This window comes from Taeniopygia guttata, chromosome 1, assembly GCF_048771995.1.
Source record: "Taeniopygia guttata chromosome 1, bTaeGut7.mat, whole genome shotgun sequence".
In the NCBI taxonomy this organism is placed as follows: Eukaryota; Metazoa; Chordata; class Aves; order Passeriformes; family Estrildidae; genus Taeniopygia; species Taeniopygia guttata.
In genome coordinates, this window is record NC_133024.1 from 59,475,708 (window position 1) to 59,497,729 (window position 22,022).

The 22,022-nt window shown below is 40.4% G+C and overlaps 1 protein-coding gene across 1 annotated transcript; it reads right to left on the reverse strand.

The window, feature by feature from the left end:
* Window positions 1-901: 901 nt before the first annotated feature.
* On the reverse strand, window positions 902-22,010 carry NUFIP1 (nuclear FMR1 interacting protein 1). The gene is made up of 10 exons (XM_030285355.4): window positions 21,413-22,010; window positions 21,080-21,168; window positions 19,865-19,969; window positions 19,181-19,243; window positions 18,774-18,850; window positions 12,281-12,373; window positions 8,299-8,561; window positions 6,692-6,820; window positions 5,573-5,805; window positions 902-3,091 (listed from the first exon to the last, which is right to left on the reverse strand). Exons 1-10 carry the CDS (start codon window positions 21,885-21,887, stop codon window positions 2,753-2,755), a joined length of 1,866 nt encoding a protein of 621 aa, XP_030141215.4. The 5' UTR covers window positions 21,888-22,010; the 3' UTR covers window positions 902-2,752.
* Window positions 22,011-22,022: the final 12 nt, after the last annotated feature.

Below are 22,022 nucleotides of genomic sequence, written 5' to 3' on the forward strand. Positions count from 1 at the left end.
TTGCCTAAGCTGCACCTCCACAAATGAGTAGTCTTGATTTTTTCTTCCCTCTCTCCACTCTTCTAGCTCAGTAGGTGAGATGGGTTTAAAACAAACAAAAACCAGCAAAGCCCAAGGGAACTGAATTTAAACTAGACGCCTACAACTACATTTTCAGTAGCTAAGTTATAAAAGAAGAAAGATAAAAAATAAAATTTCCTAAGTGTGAAGGTTGTCACTGGAATATTTTTATCTAAAGTGAGTCACAAAGACTGTGCAGTAGGACTTTTTTTCTTAATAACACTGCAAAAAAAACCCAAAAACTTTCAGTAACTACCACCCCAAATCAAGACAACGAGAAAGCTAAAAGCTACACAGAACACTGGCTCCAGCAGCATGCCAGAAACAACAAGCTCTTCTTACAGACACAGAGAGGTATTCTATTCAAGTGAACAAAACCCACCTCTGCTAACCCTGAGCAGATAAAACTGCAGGGACCAGAAAAGCCTGCAGGCATTTGAGAATACCAGAGAAGGTCATTATGGCACCTTTCCTATACAAAGGCTGAATCCAAAGTACTAAGAAAGCACATCCTTCATGGGCAGGAAGGGGTATGTGAAGTCTGAATGTGATCTGGAAGAACACAAAAAGAAAAGTGGGGGAAAAGAAAAGGACAGAGACCTCCTACCATTGACCAAGACTGCAATTCAGGGTTTGACATCACTGCAGTATCTGTCTCCACATGGCTGCTACATGAGTTGGCAGAAATGGCTTGTTATGAGAAAAATAGCAGTTCTTAATGTATGCAACAAGTCCTAGGTTAAAACTTCTGGTTTATGCCATGTACAGATCTCTTTACAAAGAAACCTATTTCTTTCCATCTATATGAAACAGACTTTTAAAAAGATTTTTCTTCTGACAATTTTTGGTTTTGTGTGAAAGTTTAATATTCGTAAGTCATAAAAGACAACAGTATAAAGAATTCTTGGTAAAGGTTCTATCTTTTTAAACACAAAGTCAAGGGGTACAGTCAAAGAAAGCTCTGCCATCACCTTGATAGGACACATGGTTGTTTAAAGTGCAATTTAATAGCAAATTTAAGACATCCATTTCTTTTCCCGCAGCTGTCACTTATGCTTTCAACAGCACTGGTACCACTCCACTCTGAAACCAGGTTCTGCTCGAGTGCCAGATCTCTGTGGCTGAGTGTTCTTCATTGGTATTTTCATTGCAGTAAAACTGTAAGAGCCAGAGGCAAGTCAGTGAGACTGAGATGGCTCGTGAGATCATCATGGGAAGAATGAATCATCTGCCTTGGAAATATAAATGTTTATGATCACTGCTTCTATTCTGCACATATATCCTTGAGACACACAACTTTTACAAGGGTGTTGGTATTTATATAATTCCATAAATTTAGACAGTGCATTACAAACACAATATGCAGTTGTAGTTATAAATAGCAGAGCAGCAGGATAGAATTTTCAACTACTTCTTGTTTCCTATACTCCACAAATGAGATGTGTGGCACAAGTTAAGGAACTAAAGAAAAGAAAATACAGCTATTAGGCAATAAAAAAGCCCCATGTGAGTATCCTTCTTTCAGGTGGTGAAATGGAAGGCTAGACTTCTAGCAAAGAAAAAGAAAACAAAGCCAGTCCCTGAGAGTTAACTGCAACATTTAACCATGACTAAAAGACAAAGTGCAGATTCTAAAGTGGAGGTTTCGGGAATAGATTATTTTTGTGGAGTGTTTTCAGTGTCAATGGGACAAACTAACACCTGCCCTTGATAAGAAGCATTCTGACAAACAAATGCACAATATAATCAAAAGACTAAATTTAGTTTCTAAACCTTGGGTGATGTTTCTTTTTTAGTGCTCACAACACTATGGATGTATGCACAAACCCATGAGGAAAATCAATTGCTGGGTGCTGTAGGAGCATCGTAACAACGTACCAAGGCATTCTTCCAGCAGGCCAACTAATAAATTCCCAATGTATATGCAAAAGGTAATCAGTAACTCTTGGTAAGCTTTCTAAACTTTGACAATTACATTGAGGGTTTGCTTCAGAGTTAATTTGTCAGGAAACAACTGTAACAGAAGTTAAAGCTCAGTATTGGGCACCTGAGCTCAACCAGCAACACAGCACTGATGCAAGCTTTTTTTTTTTTTTTTTTTTTTTTAATAAATAAATAAAACCTGCACCCTCATTTAAATTCCTCTGCTCAATTAGCAACGTAATTCAGGGACAAGCAGTACTTTTTCAGCTAGGTCAGTTATATCTTCCATATTTTACACTGGCTATTTTAGATTTATATTGGATATATCTTATGACAGCTGAAGTGAAACAATGTGTGCACTGAATTGCTATTTTGAAACTACACTGAAATACTTCTGGACACTCAAGATACTCCACACACACCAGACCGTAACTTCACATGAAGAAAATCCATCCTACTTGGCTCTGGGGCTGGACTCACACACATTTCATGAGAAGGTAAGACACTTGGAACTCTGAAGCTCTAGAGCAGGGATCTGCATCTGCTCTAGGGAAGGTCATACTTTGTGCCACTGATGCCTTTGTGCCATGTGGAAATGGAATTACTCGACATGTTTTCCAAGGAAATGACCACCTAGGGCAGAATAGATCAGGAAAGTGGTTTTAACAGTTCTCAGTATGTACTTTAATGATTTTGTTACACTGATGACTTTCAAAAAGCATCAGTTGGGTAGAAAATGTGAGCCTTTACTGTCCATAACAGACATCCTCTATGGTGCTCCTTCACACTGAATTGATGGGGTTTCCCACATGTCCTCATCTGCCAACTGAGCCATCTGTGAAGTCTGATCCACAGGTTCTTTCTCACCCTGGGCTATTAATAATGCATCTTCTTGTCCTCCTTCTAACTGAAGGTCAGAGCTACAAGAACAAGTAGATTCATCAGGTTTTTCCATAGAAGGCTCTGCTTTAGCTGTAGAAGACTGTTCAGTTTCTGCTTCAGCCTGTGGTTCTGTTTTAAGATGAAGTCCAAACATGTTATTTCTGACGAGGTATCGAACACACTGCAAAATCACATTCCTTTCGTGTCGGATGTCCTGGGCCAGTAACTAGAAATTAAAAAAAAAGAGAAAATTATGCACATTTCCCTCCATTGCTCTGTAGCTGATACAAGCACAGCAACATATACTGATCTACTCAGTAATTTCCAACATCATTCAAGTTAAACAGCTGGCTCTCTCACACAGGTCCTGGACACAAGGGGCTGGAGACTGCCATACCAGAGGCAATGATGTTCTCATATCATGGACTGTAATACCGGGCCATGCATTCCAGTAGTAGGTAGTAGGTCTATTATCAGGGTAGTAGGTCTGTTATCATTATTCACACTTTCTGAGTTATACTGTAGCTGCAATTAAATATCCCATGCATTTTTAATTTAAACTCCCAATGAGTAAAAGATAAATAGAAGGAAAGGGCATCTTTCATCAGGTACCAGACCATGGATTTAAACAGCAGTAACTGGTCTAGGCTATAATACATACACCAACCTAATTCTAGTAGCTTAATCAATGTGCTAGAGGCCTTTTTTATTGACTTTAACTTCATTGAGGTTCACTTTGGTAGTAGGAAAAAGAAACCTATCAGCCAGAGGAGCTGCATGAACCTTTTTCATTGCAAGTGTCAGCAGAACTGGTAGCATGCACAAACACAATCTGAGCCAAGAGGCTAAACCTGTAACTATCTGATCATTTACAGGAGAGCTGTATTACACACTGCAGGAGATCTGGCTAAGTTTTGCTTGTAGTGTCACCAGGAAGCTTTTTTGTTACAAGTTTCAACAGTAGTTCAACCAGCTGCTTTTAAGTCTGAATATTTCTACTTAGATCAATTGCTAAGATGTGTTACAAGCAGCTGACACCTAAAATGAGCCTTCAGGAACTTTCTATGTGGACTAGGAGATGTACTTCAGGGCAGACAAGGGACAGCATAGTAATGTCCTCTTTGTTTGACTGGGAGAAGCTGGTGAATTCCCAAATAGCCAAATTAAGGCCCAGCTGGGCTGCAGAGATCACCCTATCAAAGACTGTATCTTTGTATTTAATTTTTTAATGCAGGGATGGGTATCAGTGGAGTGACAGCACACAAGCTTTTGATTTTGTCAGCACAGAGAATGACTAAATACACATTAATGTTTACATGTCTATGATAAGCATGTTTTAGTAGTGCCCAAGCTCATTGCTGAATGACTGCCAAGAGATACCTGCAGCTATTCTCCTACCTCCCTTTCTTTGTTTTTTTTTTTTTTTGAAGCATCATTTCATTGATACAACAACCTTTTTTAGCATTCTAATGCCCTTTCTGGATTTATTCTGTAAAATTTCAACCTTGCCCTCTCTCAAGGTTTTTGTACACTAACCATTTCTAATGACAGTGGAAGCCTACCTGCAAACTTCAGGCCCTCCTCTGTGATGCACAGCCACAGTACACATTCTTTAAAAACAACTCTGAGCAATTTGAAAAGGCAAATAAACCTCACTAAAATGCAATTTTAAAAATGGACTACACTGGCAAGCTTCAACTCAGGTTTCCTATGTACTGCCAACTTCTCTCAGCATGTGGGACTTCATCTGACTTTCTTCCAGAGTCATCACTGCTTTGATCACCAAAAACTTTGAAGAGCAAGTGATAAAGGCAACTGCATGCTTAGGGAGCTACACAAAGGACAAATACTTCCTTTTCAGTCACTAGAACTTTAATTCTTGGCAACAATGGTGCTATGTGCTAAAAAGACTACTGAGGGATTTCTCCCACATCAGCAGCTCGGGACATACCTTATCAGGTATCTCTTGCTGAAACATCCTGTGCTATTTCAGAGCTCTGATGTCAGTGGCACCCTGCTTTCTCCTGTGTTTTGCCACTGCAAGCTTTCCCATGATGGAGGAGCTTTATGTCATTTATAGAATCACAAGAGTAGTACTGCTTTTGAGTAATAAATACAATAAAAGCTCCAAGGTTTTGTTAGAGCTTTCTAAAGAAAGACACCAAGCTTTGCTCTTCAAAGTGCTGTCCCTTCCTCAGATTGATCTAAACATGCCTAGAGAAGAAACCCCTTCTGCAAGCAGGTTGCGGCTAAACACCACCCTGTATTTTAAGTCACCAACACACTTCTCAACAAGATCTCTTTGCATGTGCAAAAAAGTGTGTGCTCCTCCAGCAGAGGAAGGTGGCTGAAGAGCAAAGCTGGGAACAAAAGGATCAGATCATGGCTGCTGCGATTACACATTATCAAAACCTATAGATACTGCCACAGGGAAGGGAAGAGAAGAGACAGGAACAAAGGGCTTGTTCCTTGTGCAGCTCATTTCAGACACATGATTCAGTTGTCATCTCTTGCTTACCAAAGTTAGTTGTTACCTGAATGCATGCCAGGGTATTTCTATTTGTCTATTAAAGCTTCTTCAGCTTCTCGAAGTTAAATGCCCACTTTTAAGACAGGCCCTGTGCTAACAGACTGCTTGAACTTCCCACAGGGAAGAAGAGAAACTTTCACAAATAGTTGCACAGGAGGCATTATTTTAGCCTCTTACCATTTCCAGCAGAGTTGGACGGCGCTTGGGAAGGCGAGGTAATGTTTTCCTGCCCCGCTTATCAGGCCCTCTGCGGGGACGTGCATTTGAATTCGAGCTCCTTAACGTTGTGCCTGCGCACTCTGGGCGGTTTTGATTTGGTTTCCGACTCTGAGGAGCAGGAGTAGTTTGAGGCGTATTCCTGAGAACAGCCTGGTTTTTCTCAGCTTTTGTTCCAGTCTTGACAGGGATTTCTTAAAGAAAAAGAACACACTTTCATCTCAAACGTAAAAGCCTCTTCAACATGCTGATATCCCTATGCACTGGCAGTTCGTTAGTACTATTCTTGCTCACACAACCTGACATGAAGATGTTCAATGTTTACTTGGAGGAAGGGAGGGTTTTGTTTGGCTTGGGTTTTCTTTTTGAATACAAAGAATAATCTATAAACATTCACAGAAAGACAAACAAGGTATTTTCAATTCTACAGCACAAAAGAAAAATAATTGAGAATTTCAAACCTCTGCCTTCTTATCGCTTAAAAAGTACATTGCTTCACATTATAGCTTGCTGCAAATTTGGCTGCTGAGAAAATCATGATAAAGTTAGGGCAGAGGATACCCAAGCTCAATTCACTGTCTGCTAGATGCTCTCTAACTTTGGGTAGGCCACCCACGGCAAGTAAGGCATAGTAAATATTCAGAAAAACAAACAGCAACAGCAATTCCTCACCACACACTGACGTATACACTTGAGAGAAGCACAAAATCCAAGTAACAGAGACTTCAAGTCCTAATGCAACACCCAGCAGCCATTTATGGAAAAAGCCCTTAAGGATGTGGAAATTAGTTCATGAATTGACAATAACAGCTTTTTCCTGGTACTATTCAAACATGATTTGAAGTAAGACTGAAAACAGGTTCCTTATTTTCCCCCAACTAGGAGAGAAAAGGCTTGGGAAATTTGATGACACACAACTTAATCAAAGACATTTTATGCCTCCTTTCTCAACCCAGGACATGCTGCTGAGAAAAGGACAGCAAAAACAGCCACAGTCCTGCTAGTAGTCCCCTTCTTCCCTGTGCAGTGTGACACAGGGAAGAAGGGGAGAGGAGAAGGGCAGAAGTTGTTTCTACACACCTTCGGGCTCGCTGTCGGATGCGCTGCCATAGTTGACCGACAGTGCACTAAGGGCAGAGGTCACCTGCCTGGGGACAACCGTCGTTTCCAGTCTGCCATCTTCCTCAGCTGCCTCATCCTTGTCAGATTCTGCAGGCAAAGAAAAGGCAAGAGGGATTTTGCCCATCAATCCTGCCAACAGCCAGCCTTGCCGCCAAATCCCCGTCTCAGCACCACACACACCTGATGTTGGGCACCATTGCTCAATGCTGGACTGATAGAAAACCCCCCACACTTGTCTACCTCTACAGATAGGTGGTGGCAAACTGGTGTCTCCACTGTTTATAGTCCTGCCAGCAAAGATACTGAAACAAAAAGTTTCCTGAACACAAGCTTGAGCTTTCTGCTTCCTTCTTTGCATACAATATATATACAAATATAATTAAAAGTTTTGTCATCAAGTGTAGGTAAAGAGAAAGAGGATTTCATAATATGTTTTGAAGTCTTGCTGGATTTAGTTCTGAGATGGAGGAGAAGAATTTAGAAGCCAATCAGGGGGAATAAAAAAAAAAAAGAGAGAATTAAAAAGATGCATCTATACAGTAAAATCATGGATTTGGGCGGTATTTTTTTTTATTCTACTTAGTTATATTGTGTTTGTTATTATTTGTTCTGGCTATATTTCTCAATTGTATAAAAAGTTGCAACTAGCTTTAACACTGTGTAATAAGGGAGTACCACATTCCTTTTCTACCTACTATAACAGAGGTCACTAGCTGTACTTTGGCATAATTAGACCTTTTACCATTAAGTAAAACACAGATGCTGCAGGGAAATATAGATATATTTAAGCATACTTAAGTTTCCCAACACTCAAAGATAATTGGAATAAACAAATTGCATAGGGATGTTGAGTTCTTCTCACTAATTGAAGATTATGTTTTCAAGAGGAAAAATGCAGCATCAGACTATCTTTCCAGGGACTGTATTCTACCCTTGTTGCTAAAAATAACCAGAGTGTAAGCCGGCTTACATGTCATATTCTAGGAGTACTGCATCACTGCTGACTATATTATAAATAGTTAGAGCTGAAGAATTTATATTGCTGCCAGCATGAGGAAACACGGCATGCTCATGAAAAAAAAAACAAAACAAAAAAACCCCAACAAACCAAACCCCAAAAAAACAAGCAGGAATACTTCAGAGAACACACACATATGGAGAATATCAAGAGTAATAATACAGCAAAGAACAGAATTAAAATACCAACATTTTAAGTAATTTCACTTAACTCATACAAGGAAATCCATTTGTTTTCACTTTCTAAATGCTGTTTGTTTCAAAACCACAAACGGATATTTAACAGTCTTTAAAAATAATTTCGCTGTTGAAATACTTCAGTCTTTGGTATTATAAATATTTTCTTATCTCAGATGTTAATTTAGCAACCTAAGATGGTTATGCAATGGCCTTTAGACTACTGTACAATATTTACATCAGAACATGTAACGCTGCACACAAACTTCATGTCATACTTCCAAAATGATGGCTAGCAAGCACAAAGTCTCAGCATCTAAACTTAAAACAACTATTTAAAATACAACTTCTCCAAGTTTCCTTCATCTTACCGACATCACCATTTGCCAGGAGACCAAGAGGGTCCATGTCTTTCTCATATGCTTGGTCTGCCAAAGCATTTTGCTTTTCCTGTTCCTTTTCACATGTGCTGTTTTCTGGTTCATTGGCTTCATTTTGAGTTCTAGGTCCATGATAATCACCACCATTTTTCTTAAATTTCTTCCAGAATGGGCGCCATTGTCTTCTCCTGTGTCTTCGTTGATGCCCAAGAGCCTCTCCATTTTCTGGAGGTTTCCACATCCCCTTCATTTTGCTGGAGAATAGAAACAGAAAGCTATGACAATAAAAACAACTGATGTAACCAAACAGCTCTGGCCCTTGTTTAAGGTTCAACAACACAGAATGATGCCAGAACTTACACCAGTTCAGCTACACACAAGGTGACAGACCATAAAATCAGTCACACCTCATCTCAGGCAGGGCAATGGGTCAAAGCAGGAACTGAATGAACAGTTTGAAGCTCATGACTTTTAGTTTTTAGTATTCAACAAGACCAAGGGTACAAGGTACAAGGGTAAGAAAGTTCCTCGATAACCTGCAGTGTGAGGACATGGTGTTTTCATTTCAGATAAAGTCAACAAATACTCTCTTAACTTAAGCATTAAAGTCATTCAAACCAGTGGCAACATGAAGTTAAAAGGAAAGCATCGACTATAAACATTCTTTCACTGCTGAAGTCTCTTTTTTCTTAGTTACAGCTCTGAGAAGTATCTTGCTGCACCAAATCCATTCAGCCATCTGACACCATCAGCTGCAATGACTACCTACTCCCGCCTCCAACCAACATGCCATTCATCTTTTCCATTCCAAGGAAAAGAAATAAAAGAAATGTCCATTAGGATAATGCATTTTTCAAAACTTGAAACAAAATAACAAGTCCTGAAGTACAGGAAGAGCACAGCATGCTGGTTCCACTTACCTTTCACAGCTCTGTTATCTTCCAGGTTATCCTATAAACATATGTTGATAGGAATATACCTGGAAAGCTTAAAGAACTCTGGTCGAATTCTATAGATACAAGAATAAATGTGACCCAGAGAGAAAAGCAAATATGGAAGGGACAGTTGAAGCTTCCTGGAAATATTTATTTCCAAGGAACAGAAACTTAATTCAGCAAAACAGGACTGTAACTAATCATCAGTACATTACAACAGCAAAAACTACACAAGATCTCCTGTTCTGAATGAGTCCCATGGTTGGTTCTGATCAGTCCTCTCTGCCTCAGCCTCACTTACAGAATGGCTGAGATCCTATCATCTCTCATGTGGGATGCTGTGTTTATGTCTGGCATTGCTAATATCTCACAGCAAGGTGCTAATATTACATGACAAAGGACTTCTATTTGTTTGCCTTCATTCTGAGGTCTAAACAAGTCATTTAGTACCCCATCTTCTTGAGTTACAAGAAACAGCGTATAATTACACTTTATTACCTCTTCCACCTATGCAATCTTTCTAGGCCTCCATCACACAGTCATTTCAAGCCACCCACTACTTTGTTTGTTCAGAAATTTTTCCATTACCAGCCTTCCTCTCTTCCATGTTTTTCTGGCTTCATCAAGTCCTTTAGAAGAGAACAGGGCCTGTCATAGCACTCAGGATTACTTTATATCACAACAATACATTTTAAATTTCATTCTCAATTTCATTTTATGACAGTGTCTAACACTGATTGCTCATCCCTGACGGCATCACCCACGACAGTGTTCCTGTGGCACAAGTGGCAAGCCACTGCCTTCCTGTGCATCAGTCCCTCACCCACAAAAGAAGGCTAATATTATCTCCTATGATTCAACTCCAAGAAGAAAGAAAACTGCATTCCTCAATTTGTACAACCACACTCTAAATTCAGCATGTTGTACAACCTAGAAGATATTGAGCAAATACAGGTTTAATTAAAGCTGTTGTCCTTGACCAAGAGTTAAAAACAACTTTCTAAATTCTTTGGGACCTCAAACACCCAGAAAGAAACCCCAAGGTCAAAAACATGTCCCAACAGACATCAGCCTTCTATCTGCCTTCTGCCATTGGAAGACATCCGGCTCTTCACTCTCCATTCAGAGGGCATGGAGAGCTGTGCACTATTACTCAGGTGTTGTGAGACAGACAGGCTTCCAAAGTGCTCCTTCTGCATCTCTCATCTCACATGCAGGGATGCTGAGACATAGGAGCTGCAAAGCACTTTCAACAACCACAAGTGGAAAGCACCATGCAAGTGTTAAGCATCTAATATTTTCTAAATCTTACTTAGCTATTTGCTTTAATAGTACCGCTTGCAGGGGACAGGCTGTATTCTATTTTTTCCTCACACATCAGTAAATTTGCCAGATAAGTACCAATTCCAAAATATTTACTGCTGATATACAAAGCAGAAACAACAGATTATGGACAGTTCACCAAGTCTAGAGTGCTAAGGGGAGGGAGGGAAGAAGAAGAGATTTCTAGAATGAACTAGAATAAAAAGTTGCTACGCAGAAGTAAAGAACCTGCAATTTTGAGGGCTTTTTTTTCCAAACAGTTTTCCAGATATAAACCTACTAACAAATGTAACAGCATGGAATTGCTGATGGAAATTTAAGGCTTACTTGATGCATCTGACTCACAGTCACAAAAGTTAGCAAATAAAACCTGTAGACATCAAAGTTTGTTACTGTGACAAAGAAATGTCATAATATATATGTTATATATATACACACACATATATATACGCTTGCAACTTTAGTTTCAATGCCCAGGTTTGGTTCCTCAGGTGCAAAGTACTCCTGCAACTTTATATACTTTAAAGGAAGTTTTACTTCAGTCTTCTATAAACCTTTCCTTTCAGTCATGAAAGGCAACTGGTTGAGTGGGGGCGGGCAAGCACTGGATCTTCTGAAGAACATGCTGCAACAAGGTAATTTGCACTGTCCATATTTAACGAATTGCACTAACTTCTTATTCTGCACCAACTCAACCATTTTACCATGGTGCAAGTTTGCAAGTTTTGTTTGCTCTCATCCCCTACACAAAAAGCTAGGCAAACCCCAGCTGCACTTCCATGCAGCAGAAAATGGCATTTAGCAAGAGCCCCTTAGGACTGAGTCTGCTCCTGCCTTCCAGCTCAGTCATACTAGTTTAAACAAATGATATTTTAAGAGTGTGGCTCATTATAACATCTTTTTTTTTAAAAACAATCTTCCCACAGGTCCTGAAGCAGAGCTAATGAAGTTAGCTGGTTCCACCTAACAATGAAACTGAGAGAGAAGAACAAAACCATGCTGGAAAATAATTTATAAGGCAATGAACAGATAGAAATCCAAGATGGGTAAGCACTAGCTCAGTACAATGGTAGCAGATAGATTAAACTTTATTTTAATATAGTTTTCATTATAACTTATGTAGTGCTGCTTCTTTTTTCTACCCTCCATCACTTTTATCTTTTTCCCCTTTTAACTTTACTACTGATTTATTATCAGAAAGGAGAAAAGGTAAGAATAAAACCTCTGTTGGCCATTTTCAGGTAATAAAGGATTAAATCACATAGAATCATTATGTTGCATGACTTTTGTCCCCATTACTACCTCAGAGACCACCAATGTTATGCTGATCTAATGAATGACCACCAGAAAAGTAGTTTTCTCAAACAAGCCAGAATACCAGATTTTTAATGTAGTTATTGTTTCATTTAACTGAAGTGGACTTCAGTTAAATGCTGATCTAATGAATGGCCACCAGAAAAGTGGTTTTCTTAAACAAGCCAGAATACCAGATTTTTAATGTAGTTATTGTTTCATTTAACTGAAGTGGACTTTGGAGCACCATGAAGTAAACAAAAGAATATTACATCAGCAGTTTGCCAAATGGCCTATCCTCTCTTAAAGGGCAGCCAGATTCTGTATACAGTGGAAGCAGCAAGTTCTGGGAGACCACAGTAAGAGAGCATACTTTTGAACTCAGTGGGAGGAAAGCAACAGGCTTGGTTCAAAACACTTACCCAAACTGCTGGGTAGTCAGCACTTCTCCCCTTTCCTCCTTCTGCGTCTGCATTTCCTTCTTCCTTTCAATGTTTGCCAAAGTAGGAAAATTTCTAAAAGAAAAAAATAGTTTCAACTGGCACTTAAAGGATTCACTGTAGTTTCTCAATTCCCCCTTTACCAAATCAGCTTCCTCTATAAACATTACAGATTTTAAAAATGTTTCAAGGAAGTTCAACTGACTGCTTCTTTCTTAAAAAGGCATTAGTGAGGAAAAGAAGCCTGAGTGCATTTAGACTTACATATCCAGATGCAATGAATAAAACAAAAACAAAATTCAAAAAATCTATCACAGTAGCATTCTTACATTTACCATTCCACCAAGCAACATGGTACAGACACAGTTTGGTTATAGTCATGGACACTCCTTTTTTCCTAGCACATAACAGCATGATTTAGTCCTCCTATATTATTTTATGGAGCTTCAATTGGATTATTTGAATGACATGCTTTTAGCAAACTAACTGATCAGTTTTTGTAAACTTAAAAAAGTTAAAGGTTTTATGAAGAGCTTCTGGGTGCACAAGATTCCTCAATGTGACAGGGAAAAGCACACAAGTTCCTTCTCAAGTCCTATTTAGTATTGTGCTTGCACACTGACCAAGTTCACCAGAATTACTGCCCCTTTTTAATTCCAGGTTCAAGAAAAATTGCCAAATCATGCAGATGAAAACAAATCTACTGTTACAATCATCTCCCAAACCATCCCATCTCTTCAGTTCCCCACCTCCCTTAACATCCTTCCATCCAGACAAATGCCTCGCTGGTTCTAACACGCACAGCCTGGGCAGCAGGCTTTTTACTATCAAAGCCCAGAAATGGCTACACTCCTTGCTCTGCAAACATTAGTTAACTAAATGCCAGGGCTTTGGGATAAAGGTGGTAAATGAGAAACACATGCACACGCTCCCCCAGCTTCTGGATGGAAACACAAAGAATAAATATTTTATGCCTATTAAAATGGAGTAAAGAGAAACATAGAACAGCTTCTCACTAAAAATAGCTATCAAAAAAGACATGTATCTTTCTTTAAATATTTAATCTTATCACATGCATTTCCCCCATATTAGTGCATGAATGCTAAGTGTCACATTGATTCAAGACAGCTTCAACCACATACCAAGGGAAAAAGAGAAGCATTTTCTACAAGACAAACCTAAACACACTACAGAACTTGTCTCCTTTAAGAGGATTTGAACATGAGCTGTCAACATCTATTTTCTTTGGATTTCTCCCAGAAATCTGCCATACAACGCAAGTGAGCACAGGGATGTGATATTTTACCTCTGCTCCTCCCTGTTAGTTAGATTTGTTCATCCATGTTACAACACTCTCAGCACCCAGCAAACGTGCAATGAACTCTTTAATCTCAAAAGCTTTGCACTGACAAAGACCCCTATGCCCTGCAGTTTTAGGAGAAGGTGCTTTCCTTCAAACACAAAGGCTCCCAGGAGGACAGCAAGCCATAAAACAAGTAGTTATGCTCAAAACATCCCCAGGCTTATTGTAAAGATTGCAGGGGGGAGGGTGTTTTGAATATATGGGAAGACCCTAAATACTAGAGCAAAGGAGTCTTCAAATGCTCCAGCACTTATGCTGATTAAGGACATATTCAGACATGCTCTCTCAACACAATTTGAGACATGAATGCCTCCCACTTTCATTCCTGTGCATTACCACTCCCTCCACAAGCCACTGTAATGGACTGCACCAAGGCTCTCAGTTCCATTTAACTGCCAAGACTGACAGATTTCTCCTAAACCACCCTTCCAGCTGACACAGGCAGTAACTGACAGCTGGCAAGAGCTCAAGTCACAAGTCCCAGTATGCCTGCAGAAGCACATCTGAAGGCATCTGTAGTGGCTGTGTTTATTTTCTCCAGCTCTTCTCAAATGTTAAATGGCATTTTACTCACTGCCTTTACCTCATGCCATTCCTGACTGAGCCACTCCACATAAAAAGTGATATGCTTAAATCCCAAGAGCTGTTTGCACCCTTCTAAGATGGCAAGCCCTCCACCTCTCCTAAGAAAATGATGTTCCTAAAATGTTACCTACAAACACCACTGAAGTAGAAGTACCCTAGCACTTACACCTTGCAAACAACTTGTCACAGCTCGAATAGGAACAGCTTCATCTGTCCCCACAGGGCTTTATAAACCTAAGCAACGTATTGTAAAAGGGAGAGTTAAACTAGGATGTGATGGTCTGGCACAGCAGACTTCATTAAGCCAGTACAGCCTGAGAAAGCAGCCCTCTTTCACAGCAGTTGCAGCTCCCAACAGTACAAACTTCTACAGTCCAAAGTTTTCCAAAATAAATTGATAATATCAGAAAACTGCTTTTCAGGCTAAAATGAGTATATTAAATATATCCCAACAAAATGAGACATGCAGGGAAAGGATACCCTAAAGCTTTTAGAGACAGGGAACAGTAACACTGAGCATAATCAATAACACATGTGTCTTAGTGAATAGATTTTTTTTTTCAATAAATGAGCACACTAGCCACAGCCATGCATTTTTTTATAGGCTAGCATAATTTATCTTGCTCTCATAAACATTGAAGTAAAGTAGCTCTTAGTGAGCAGTGAAGAAACAGAGCTTTGCAAACATCTAACAGAAAAGAGACCTGTTTCTATAGCAGTTTATACAATGAATTCCTGAGTCAAGAGTTATACAAGTTTATCATTTTAATAGGAACAGCACTGTGAGCAAAATGCCTCAGAAAATTCTTGGGCTGGTCTTAATTGCATATGCACAGCCAACAGCAAAGGAGACATGATAGCCCAAAGGGAAAAAAAAATGACCCAACAAAGCCGATAAAATCTTGGCTTAACTTTCCTACATCTGATTTAACCATATGTTAGCTGAGGTAGTTTCATTGCTAATCTATCCCAATAGATCAGAGTAAACTTTATTGTATATAGGTTTACCTTGACCTGCTGGCACATCCCTTCTACTTTGCTTTGTTTTCTCTCCTTTACGAAGTTACAAGAAATTATTTTCCATATGATATTCTTCACTACTATTAACACAACACCAGGGAGGATTCCCATCTACTCTAGGATTATCATTATACAACTAGAAAACCACAAATTAATTAAAAGTGGTGTGTTTAACAGTACTGGACTTCAAGCATCCAGCACATGCTCAGCCTGTGAGATGTATTGCAAGGAAATACAACAGACAATTCCTATCTGAACAAATCAATGCCAAGAAAATAAAGAAAGCGGGGCAGAAAGGGGATAATTTACAACACACAATCTCAAGAAAATCCCCCAATGTTATACTAGAAGCTAAGCAAAAATAAAATTTATTATTCCGTTTAAGACTAAAGCAGCCTTGCCACATTCTTAACTAATAAGCATTGCTCAAGAAATGTTGGTGAGAAACAGATGGGCTGGCAGGACCCAGATCTCACTTGTAGAGTAGGGAAGACAGCAATACCTCATTCTGACACATTAAGGAAATGCATTGCAGATAATTCTCTTTAAGCTCATGTTAAAGAAAAAATATGCTGAAGACAGCACATTTCTCAACACTTGGAAGGGACAGGACAAATCAAAACAAGAAAAGCTGATGTCAGACTTCACAACCATCTGTCTGCAAAACATAGGGAAACCCTGAGATCCCATGGAACTTCATCTCTATTGCTCTTTACTTAATTAGATTTCTTGGCTCAGCAGGTTCAACAGGAAAACAGCATTCCAATACAGCATGCTTCATCCAGACACACTCCTTACCAGCTCTCCTCCTCCTCTTTCCTCTGTGAGGGTAAGGCTACACTTTAAACACAAGCTCTTTCTTGAAGATTTTAAGCAGGATACACAACTGAGCGACACAGCAGCTAATTAAAAAGAAAAATCTCAACTCTGCAAGTAATTATTTATAACGGCTGAAAGAACAACCAAGACAGGATGCAGCATGGAAACACACATATTAAATCACTGCAACCTAATTAGGAACAAACTATTAATGACCTAAAAAGATTCATTCTTAGCTCTGATTGGAGCGTCTAGAAAGAAAAAGGTTTTTTCCTGTCACCATAAACCAAAACTGCTTAATAGCTCAGACTCCCCCTGGTGTCCCTTTTTTCTGTACAATGCAGTGTTTACTGTGAGTCAACAGCAGACCTTCAGTACCAAACTGATGCTTTGCTGGTGACCCAATTAATGCTGCACAAAAGTTCCAGCTGGCTTTCTCTCTCTGCCTGCCTCCCAGCCCCCCTTTTTTTTTTTATTTAAAAAAAGAAGGATGCTCATAGAGCTTCTTCGCTGTACAAAGAGTAACAAAAGCCACCCAGGTGGTCATTCTACACCCATCCATCACAGCTAAATACGATGCCCACAAAAGGCTGAAGTACCAAGATAAGGCACTACTCCATCTAGTGGCCTTGGTTCAGACACTCCTAATCCCATTCCCCCTTTTCTGGTTGGTGGCTGTGACCACGCGACTTCATGTCCTTTGATTTTACGGTGCTGCAGAGAGCAAAGGCTTTCAGCAATGCTGTATCACAGCCAGATCATATTCACCTATAGAGCCAACATGAGATCCTTCAGCACCTCAGCAAAACCATCTCAGGCAGAGCATCACCCTTACAATTAATTGCAGATAAAGGCTGATGTGATTTGCAGCACCCACTCCACACAAAAAATATCTATAATTTTAAGTTCCATTCCCACTTCCCTAATGTTCTAGTAGAGCACATACTGACATATACACCTTAAACACCATTTCAACACTTAAAACCTCAGCATCAGTTGCTAGACAGGAACTCTCCTCAACACTTCCCAAAACAGAGAAGTGTATAAATAGTTGAAAATGAGTAGCAAAGATTCTCTCAGAGACTGCATATGAGTATGGATTGTCTTCCTTGGAGTCACCATTAGAAAATAAGGTCACCAAAAAAAAAAAAAAAAAATCACAACAGCAATATATAGATTGAAAGTAAATAAAAACCAAGCATCTTTTGAATAAAAGGAAACCATGGAAGGAAAACTAATCTAGCACCAAAACTTGCCTAATCTAACACCAAACTTATATTTGCACAGATCACAACCAATTTTTGTCCAGTTAATGAAGGCATTTCAAAACTGGGAGAAAATAATCTCTTGTTTCTGTATCAAAAAAAGTTTGTTTTTTTTTTTTAAGAACATATGGATTATTTAGATTTGTAAAAAAATGAACAGCAGGTGCAACAGTTGACTGCTGTGATGTGCTGACACAGTGGTAAGATTTCCTTTTGCCTTTTGGAGACTTGCTGAAATTTGAGAAAAAGCTGAAACCATGACCAAAGAAAAATTGAAACCTCCAAGAATGAAATTAAATGGGGAGAAATTTTGTTTCTTCACACGGGAAAAAATGGGTGGGAAGCAGTTAAAAAATTCTGCAATAAATTCCATTCATTTTTCTTTTTCAACAAAACAGTGTAAAAACATATTAAGGGAAGTGAAGTTCAAATCAAGAACACATTAGCAATGCCTTCTGACATGAATGCAAGGTGGATACATCAATAGGATTCCATCAGACCACTGGGGTTTATTTTCACTAAAAAAACTCCACGTGACTAGTACACTGCCCTAGCTCATCACCACTGATCTCAAAATTAAATTTATATCATTTCCCATTCCGCACATAGGACTCTTGCTCGTGGAAACAAAACTCATGCACTGACCACTTGCAGGACTGTATTCTAAATTATCAATAGACGTGAGGAAAGCCTGCAGCATCTTTCTCCTGCAGGGAAATGTGGATTTTAATCCATTGAACTCTGAAGGAAAAATAAACAAAACTGAGACATAAATACTTGAATCCCAGTCAAGACAAAAGTTACACTCAGTTACATCACAGGATAAGAAGTAGTGAGAAATACTGCTTATAGGAGAATTTTACCTTGCACCCTGCATACAATGCAAGTTAGACTACCTGAGAATGGATCATTCATGGTTTCTGTTCTCTTTCACTAGAAAAGCATCAAGCAACACAGAAAGCCCTTAAAAAATTAGGAAAACTCCCTGGTGTGGTCTACTGGAACAACTTAAACTGGGGAAATCTGCACACAGTATTACAGTTATAATCAGCACAACAGTTCCAGATTTTTAAACTATTAAAAACCACCACACAACACTCCTGACCTAAAACGTGATCTGTGATGAGGCTAAAAGGAATGAGATATTCACCTAACCTGGGATACCACATCAAACATCTTGGAAAGTTGCTTCCTTCTCAGCTGATACCTTGCCTTCTATTATAATCTTCTAAATTATTATCATCTCTGAAGCTCACACTCTTCTGGATCATGCATTCTGATACAGATCACTGCTGCAGGAGTTTTGCAGGGTCAATGGAACAGCAGAAACAGCAAGTTATGTACTGCTCCTGCCTTTCAGCTGTCATCTTATGCTCCCACAGGAAAATACAGTAAAAACAAATCCACAGACCACAAGTCTTACCTTTTTCTTTCTTCTCTCCATCTAGCAATCTCTTCTGGACTATCTAATTTTATTCTTTTAGCACCAGGTGCATGTGCCTAAGGAAAAAGTATTTCAGAGGTGTTTAAAAGGGGAAGGAAAAACCACAAGTTAAAAAAGAAAACATCGTTATGTCAGGTATAGTGGTATCACACTGCTTTCATCTCCAAAAGTGGTGAGACTCTACACAGAGATGATAAAGTGAATCCATTAAGAAAACCCCACAGTATTTAACACATTTTCATTCACAAAATTGTCTTGAAACAGATTCTCCCCAGAGGTGATACATTTTCTTTCCAGATGAATGAAAGGAAACCACTGAAGAATGAGAAAAGGAGCTATGGTAAAGATGGCACAGACTCATATTTCAGGGCCAGAGGGTTACCTACATTCTTCCAGTGTATCTGAACTATCTTCTCATGGGCACTGAAATTGCAACCTTCTTCTGAGCACTGCAACATAAGAGGGTGAACATAAAACATACAACAGTTTACATAAGTTATAAACAGGCTTTTGAGCACACTTCTAATAAATTCAGTGCCAGTTGCCTGTACAGTTTTTTGTACAGGCTATGTAAGTTACCCTGTTTGCTAACAAAAGTGATTGTAAAAACAGCAAGCAGGGATAACGTACTTTTCAATTTCATCTGGTTTTAGAATAACCAGTGTAGACAACATCTGACAACTGAAAAGAAAGCTAAGTTTATCTAAAACAAAGATTTGCAAGACTCTTCAATTTCGATACTTGCAAATGTTGATAATTTTCAATAAAGGAAATTTTAAAAATGTTTCCACACAAAACCTGTACATGCTATAGTGGTGTCAATTAATTAATTCTTATGACTTAGTAATGCTTTGCAAGAAAAACAGTTTAAAATGCTCCAGTAATAAAACCAAAAATACACCTGAAGCCTCCCCTATGTATAGCATTCAGGAAAAAATCCCCCACTAACACTTGACTAGCTCTGGAATCTCTTTCCTGTGTCTTCTATTCAAAGAGTAACTACAGCTAACTGCTTGTCAGGCACAAATTTAAAAATCAAAGTGTGAATAAAATAAGCCAAACTTCTTAACCTGTTTATGCTGTGAAATGTGTTCATCATACTTCTCCTGGTTTTTATAGCCACGGTCACAGGTATCACAGTAATGAGAGAAAACTGGCTCTTTTTTTTTTCTGGTCTGGAAAAAAAAAAGAAGAAGAAATAATCTCAGGATTACAGTTACAAGATATTCCTGTGTTTAGTTATGAAACACTATTTGTATTTTTGTTAATAAAGCAGTTATGTGTTTCAAAAGTTTCAAAGACAAGCTAACATAATACGTAAGTTAAGTTTCAATTACTTCTCTTCTAAACAAAGTGCCCTGCACTCAGCTCTTCCCACTACCACCTTTCAATCAATTACTGCTTCTGCAAACACACAAGTCTGCTGGCACAGACTTCACGAGGGCTGTGAGATTTAGGCTGAAGCCCCATGTCTCTCCCCTACCAAGACAGACCATGACTGTTCTACCATGACAGGTACAAGTTCAGAGGGCAGCACAGACCCTGCCTTCTCTCATTACACACATCAGTGCCATCTGGCTGGCTGGTCTTGACCATGTAAGAGAGCACTAGTGTAATTTAGGCAGCTGGGCATCACCACACTAAATGACATAAACTTGTGTAAGAATTTGGTTTACATTATCTTTCAAGGGTTACAGACTGTTACTATTTGCTGTCTTCTAAGGGCAAGCAAGTCAGACAGGATTATGGGATCTGTATAGCACCTTGGGACAAGTCCCATAAGACTGACACCATCACAGAATGCTTTTGGGTGGGAAGGGACCTTCCAAGATCATCGGGTTCCAACCCCCCCACCAAGGACAATCTCTGACTAGATCAGGGTACTCAGCCCCATTCAATATGGCCTTCAACACTTCCAGGGACAGGCCAGTCACAGCTTCTCTGGGCAATGTGTGCCAGTATCTCATCCTCTTATAATAAAAAAAAGTCTTCCTTATGTCAAATCTAAATCTACTCTGCTTCAGTTTAAAACCATTACTCCTTGTTCTATCACTACAGGTTGTACTATGAAGTCTGTCCCTGTCTTTCTCCTAAGTTCCCTTAAAGTACTAAAAAGATGATCCAGGGTTCTGCCTGAAGCCTTCTCTTCTCCAGGCTAAACAACCTCAGCTCTCTCAGCTTTCACAGGAGAGGTGCTCCACCCCCTAATCATTTTCGTGGTCAAAAGACCCAGATCCATGCCAACACATACGTGTCCCTCTTGCACTGGGGACCCCAATCCATACCTTTGGCTTGTTATTTTCTTCCGGACAATGTTTACTAAATGTAGGCGCTTGCTTGCCCTGCCGTTTCTGGGAGAAATTACCATTTCCACCTTCAGAACAGAGAAAAAAAACCCATATGAGCCATTCACAGGTAAAACACCCCCCCCCCCCCCATCCTTCTACCTCGGTGGGCAAGAGAGAGGGATCTAGGGAAGAGGTAAGAGAGGGCTGCAGGGCCAACATGCTTGGAGAAGAGTCCTGCAGCCCCAAGGGCTCAGGACAGCCCCGGGGCTGCGTGGTATGGGAAGGAGCGCAGGGACCAAGAGAGGGTTGGGTTTCTGCCCTGCCCCTCACCATTGTGCGGGCCCTGCGGGCGCGCTCCGTAGGCCGGCGGGAACCAGGCGGCAGGCGCGGTGTAGCCGTGAGGGGGAAGGAAGCTCTCGGGCTGCGGGTAGCTCTGAGCCGCAGGGTAGCCCTCGGCCGGCTGGGAGTAGCCCTCGGGCTGCGAGAAGTTCTGGGCAGGCTGGGGATAGCTCTCGGCAGGCTGGGAGTAGCTCTCGGCGGGAGGGATGCTCTGGGCGGGATCCGAGTAGCTGTCGGCGGGTTGCGAGTAGGACTCTGCGGGCTGGGAGTAGCTCTTGGGCTGCGAGTAGGTGTCGGCGGACGCGTAGGCGCTGTCGGGCGGCGGGTAGCGGCCGGGCGGGGGGTAGGGCACGGGGGCAGCCCAGAAGCTCGTGTCCCAAGAGGGCGGCGGGCAGAAGAAGGGCGGGGGGATGCCCGGCGGAGGCAACCCCGGCGGGGGCGGCGGGTACCAGGCGAAGGGGTTCATGTCGGGCTCGGAGAGGTCGCCCGGGTGTGCAGACCCCGCTCCGCGATGCTCCCGCACCACCACGTGAGGCCGTCCGGCGGCGGCCGCAGAAGGCGTCACATCCGGGCTGAGGAAGGCGAACCCGCCCTCGCTCCC

Bases quoted from the DNA above. Each gene is read 5' to 3' on its own strand.
- NUFIP1 (XM_030285355.4), bottom strand. From the start codon at position 21,887: ATGAACCCCTTCGCCTGGTACCCGCCGCCCCCGCCGGGGTTGCCTCCG. The intron at 8,562-12,280 runs GTAAGTGTTTTG...TCTATTCTCCAG, and splicing joins CTGACTACCCAGCAGTTTGG to CAAAATGAAGGGGATGTGGA. The intron at 3,092-5,572 runs GTAAGAGGCTAA...TTTAATTTCTAG, and splicing joins GTCCAACTCTGCTGGAAATG to TTACTGGCCCAGGACATCCG.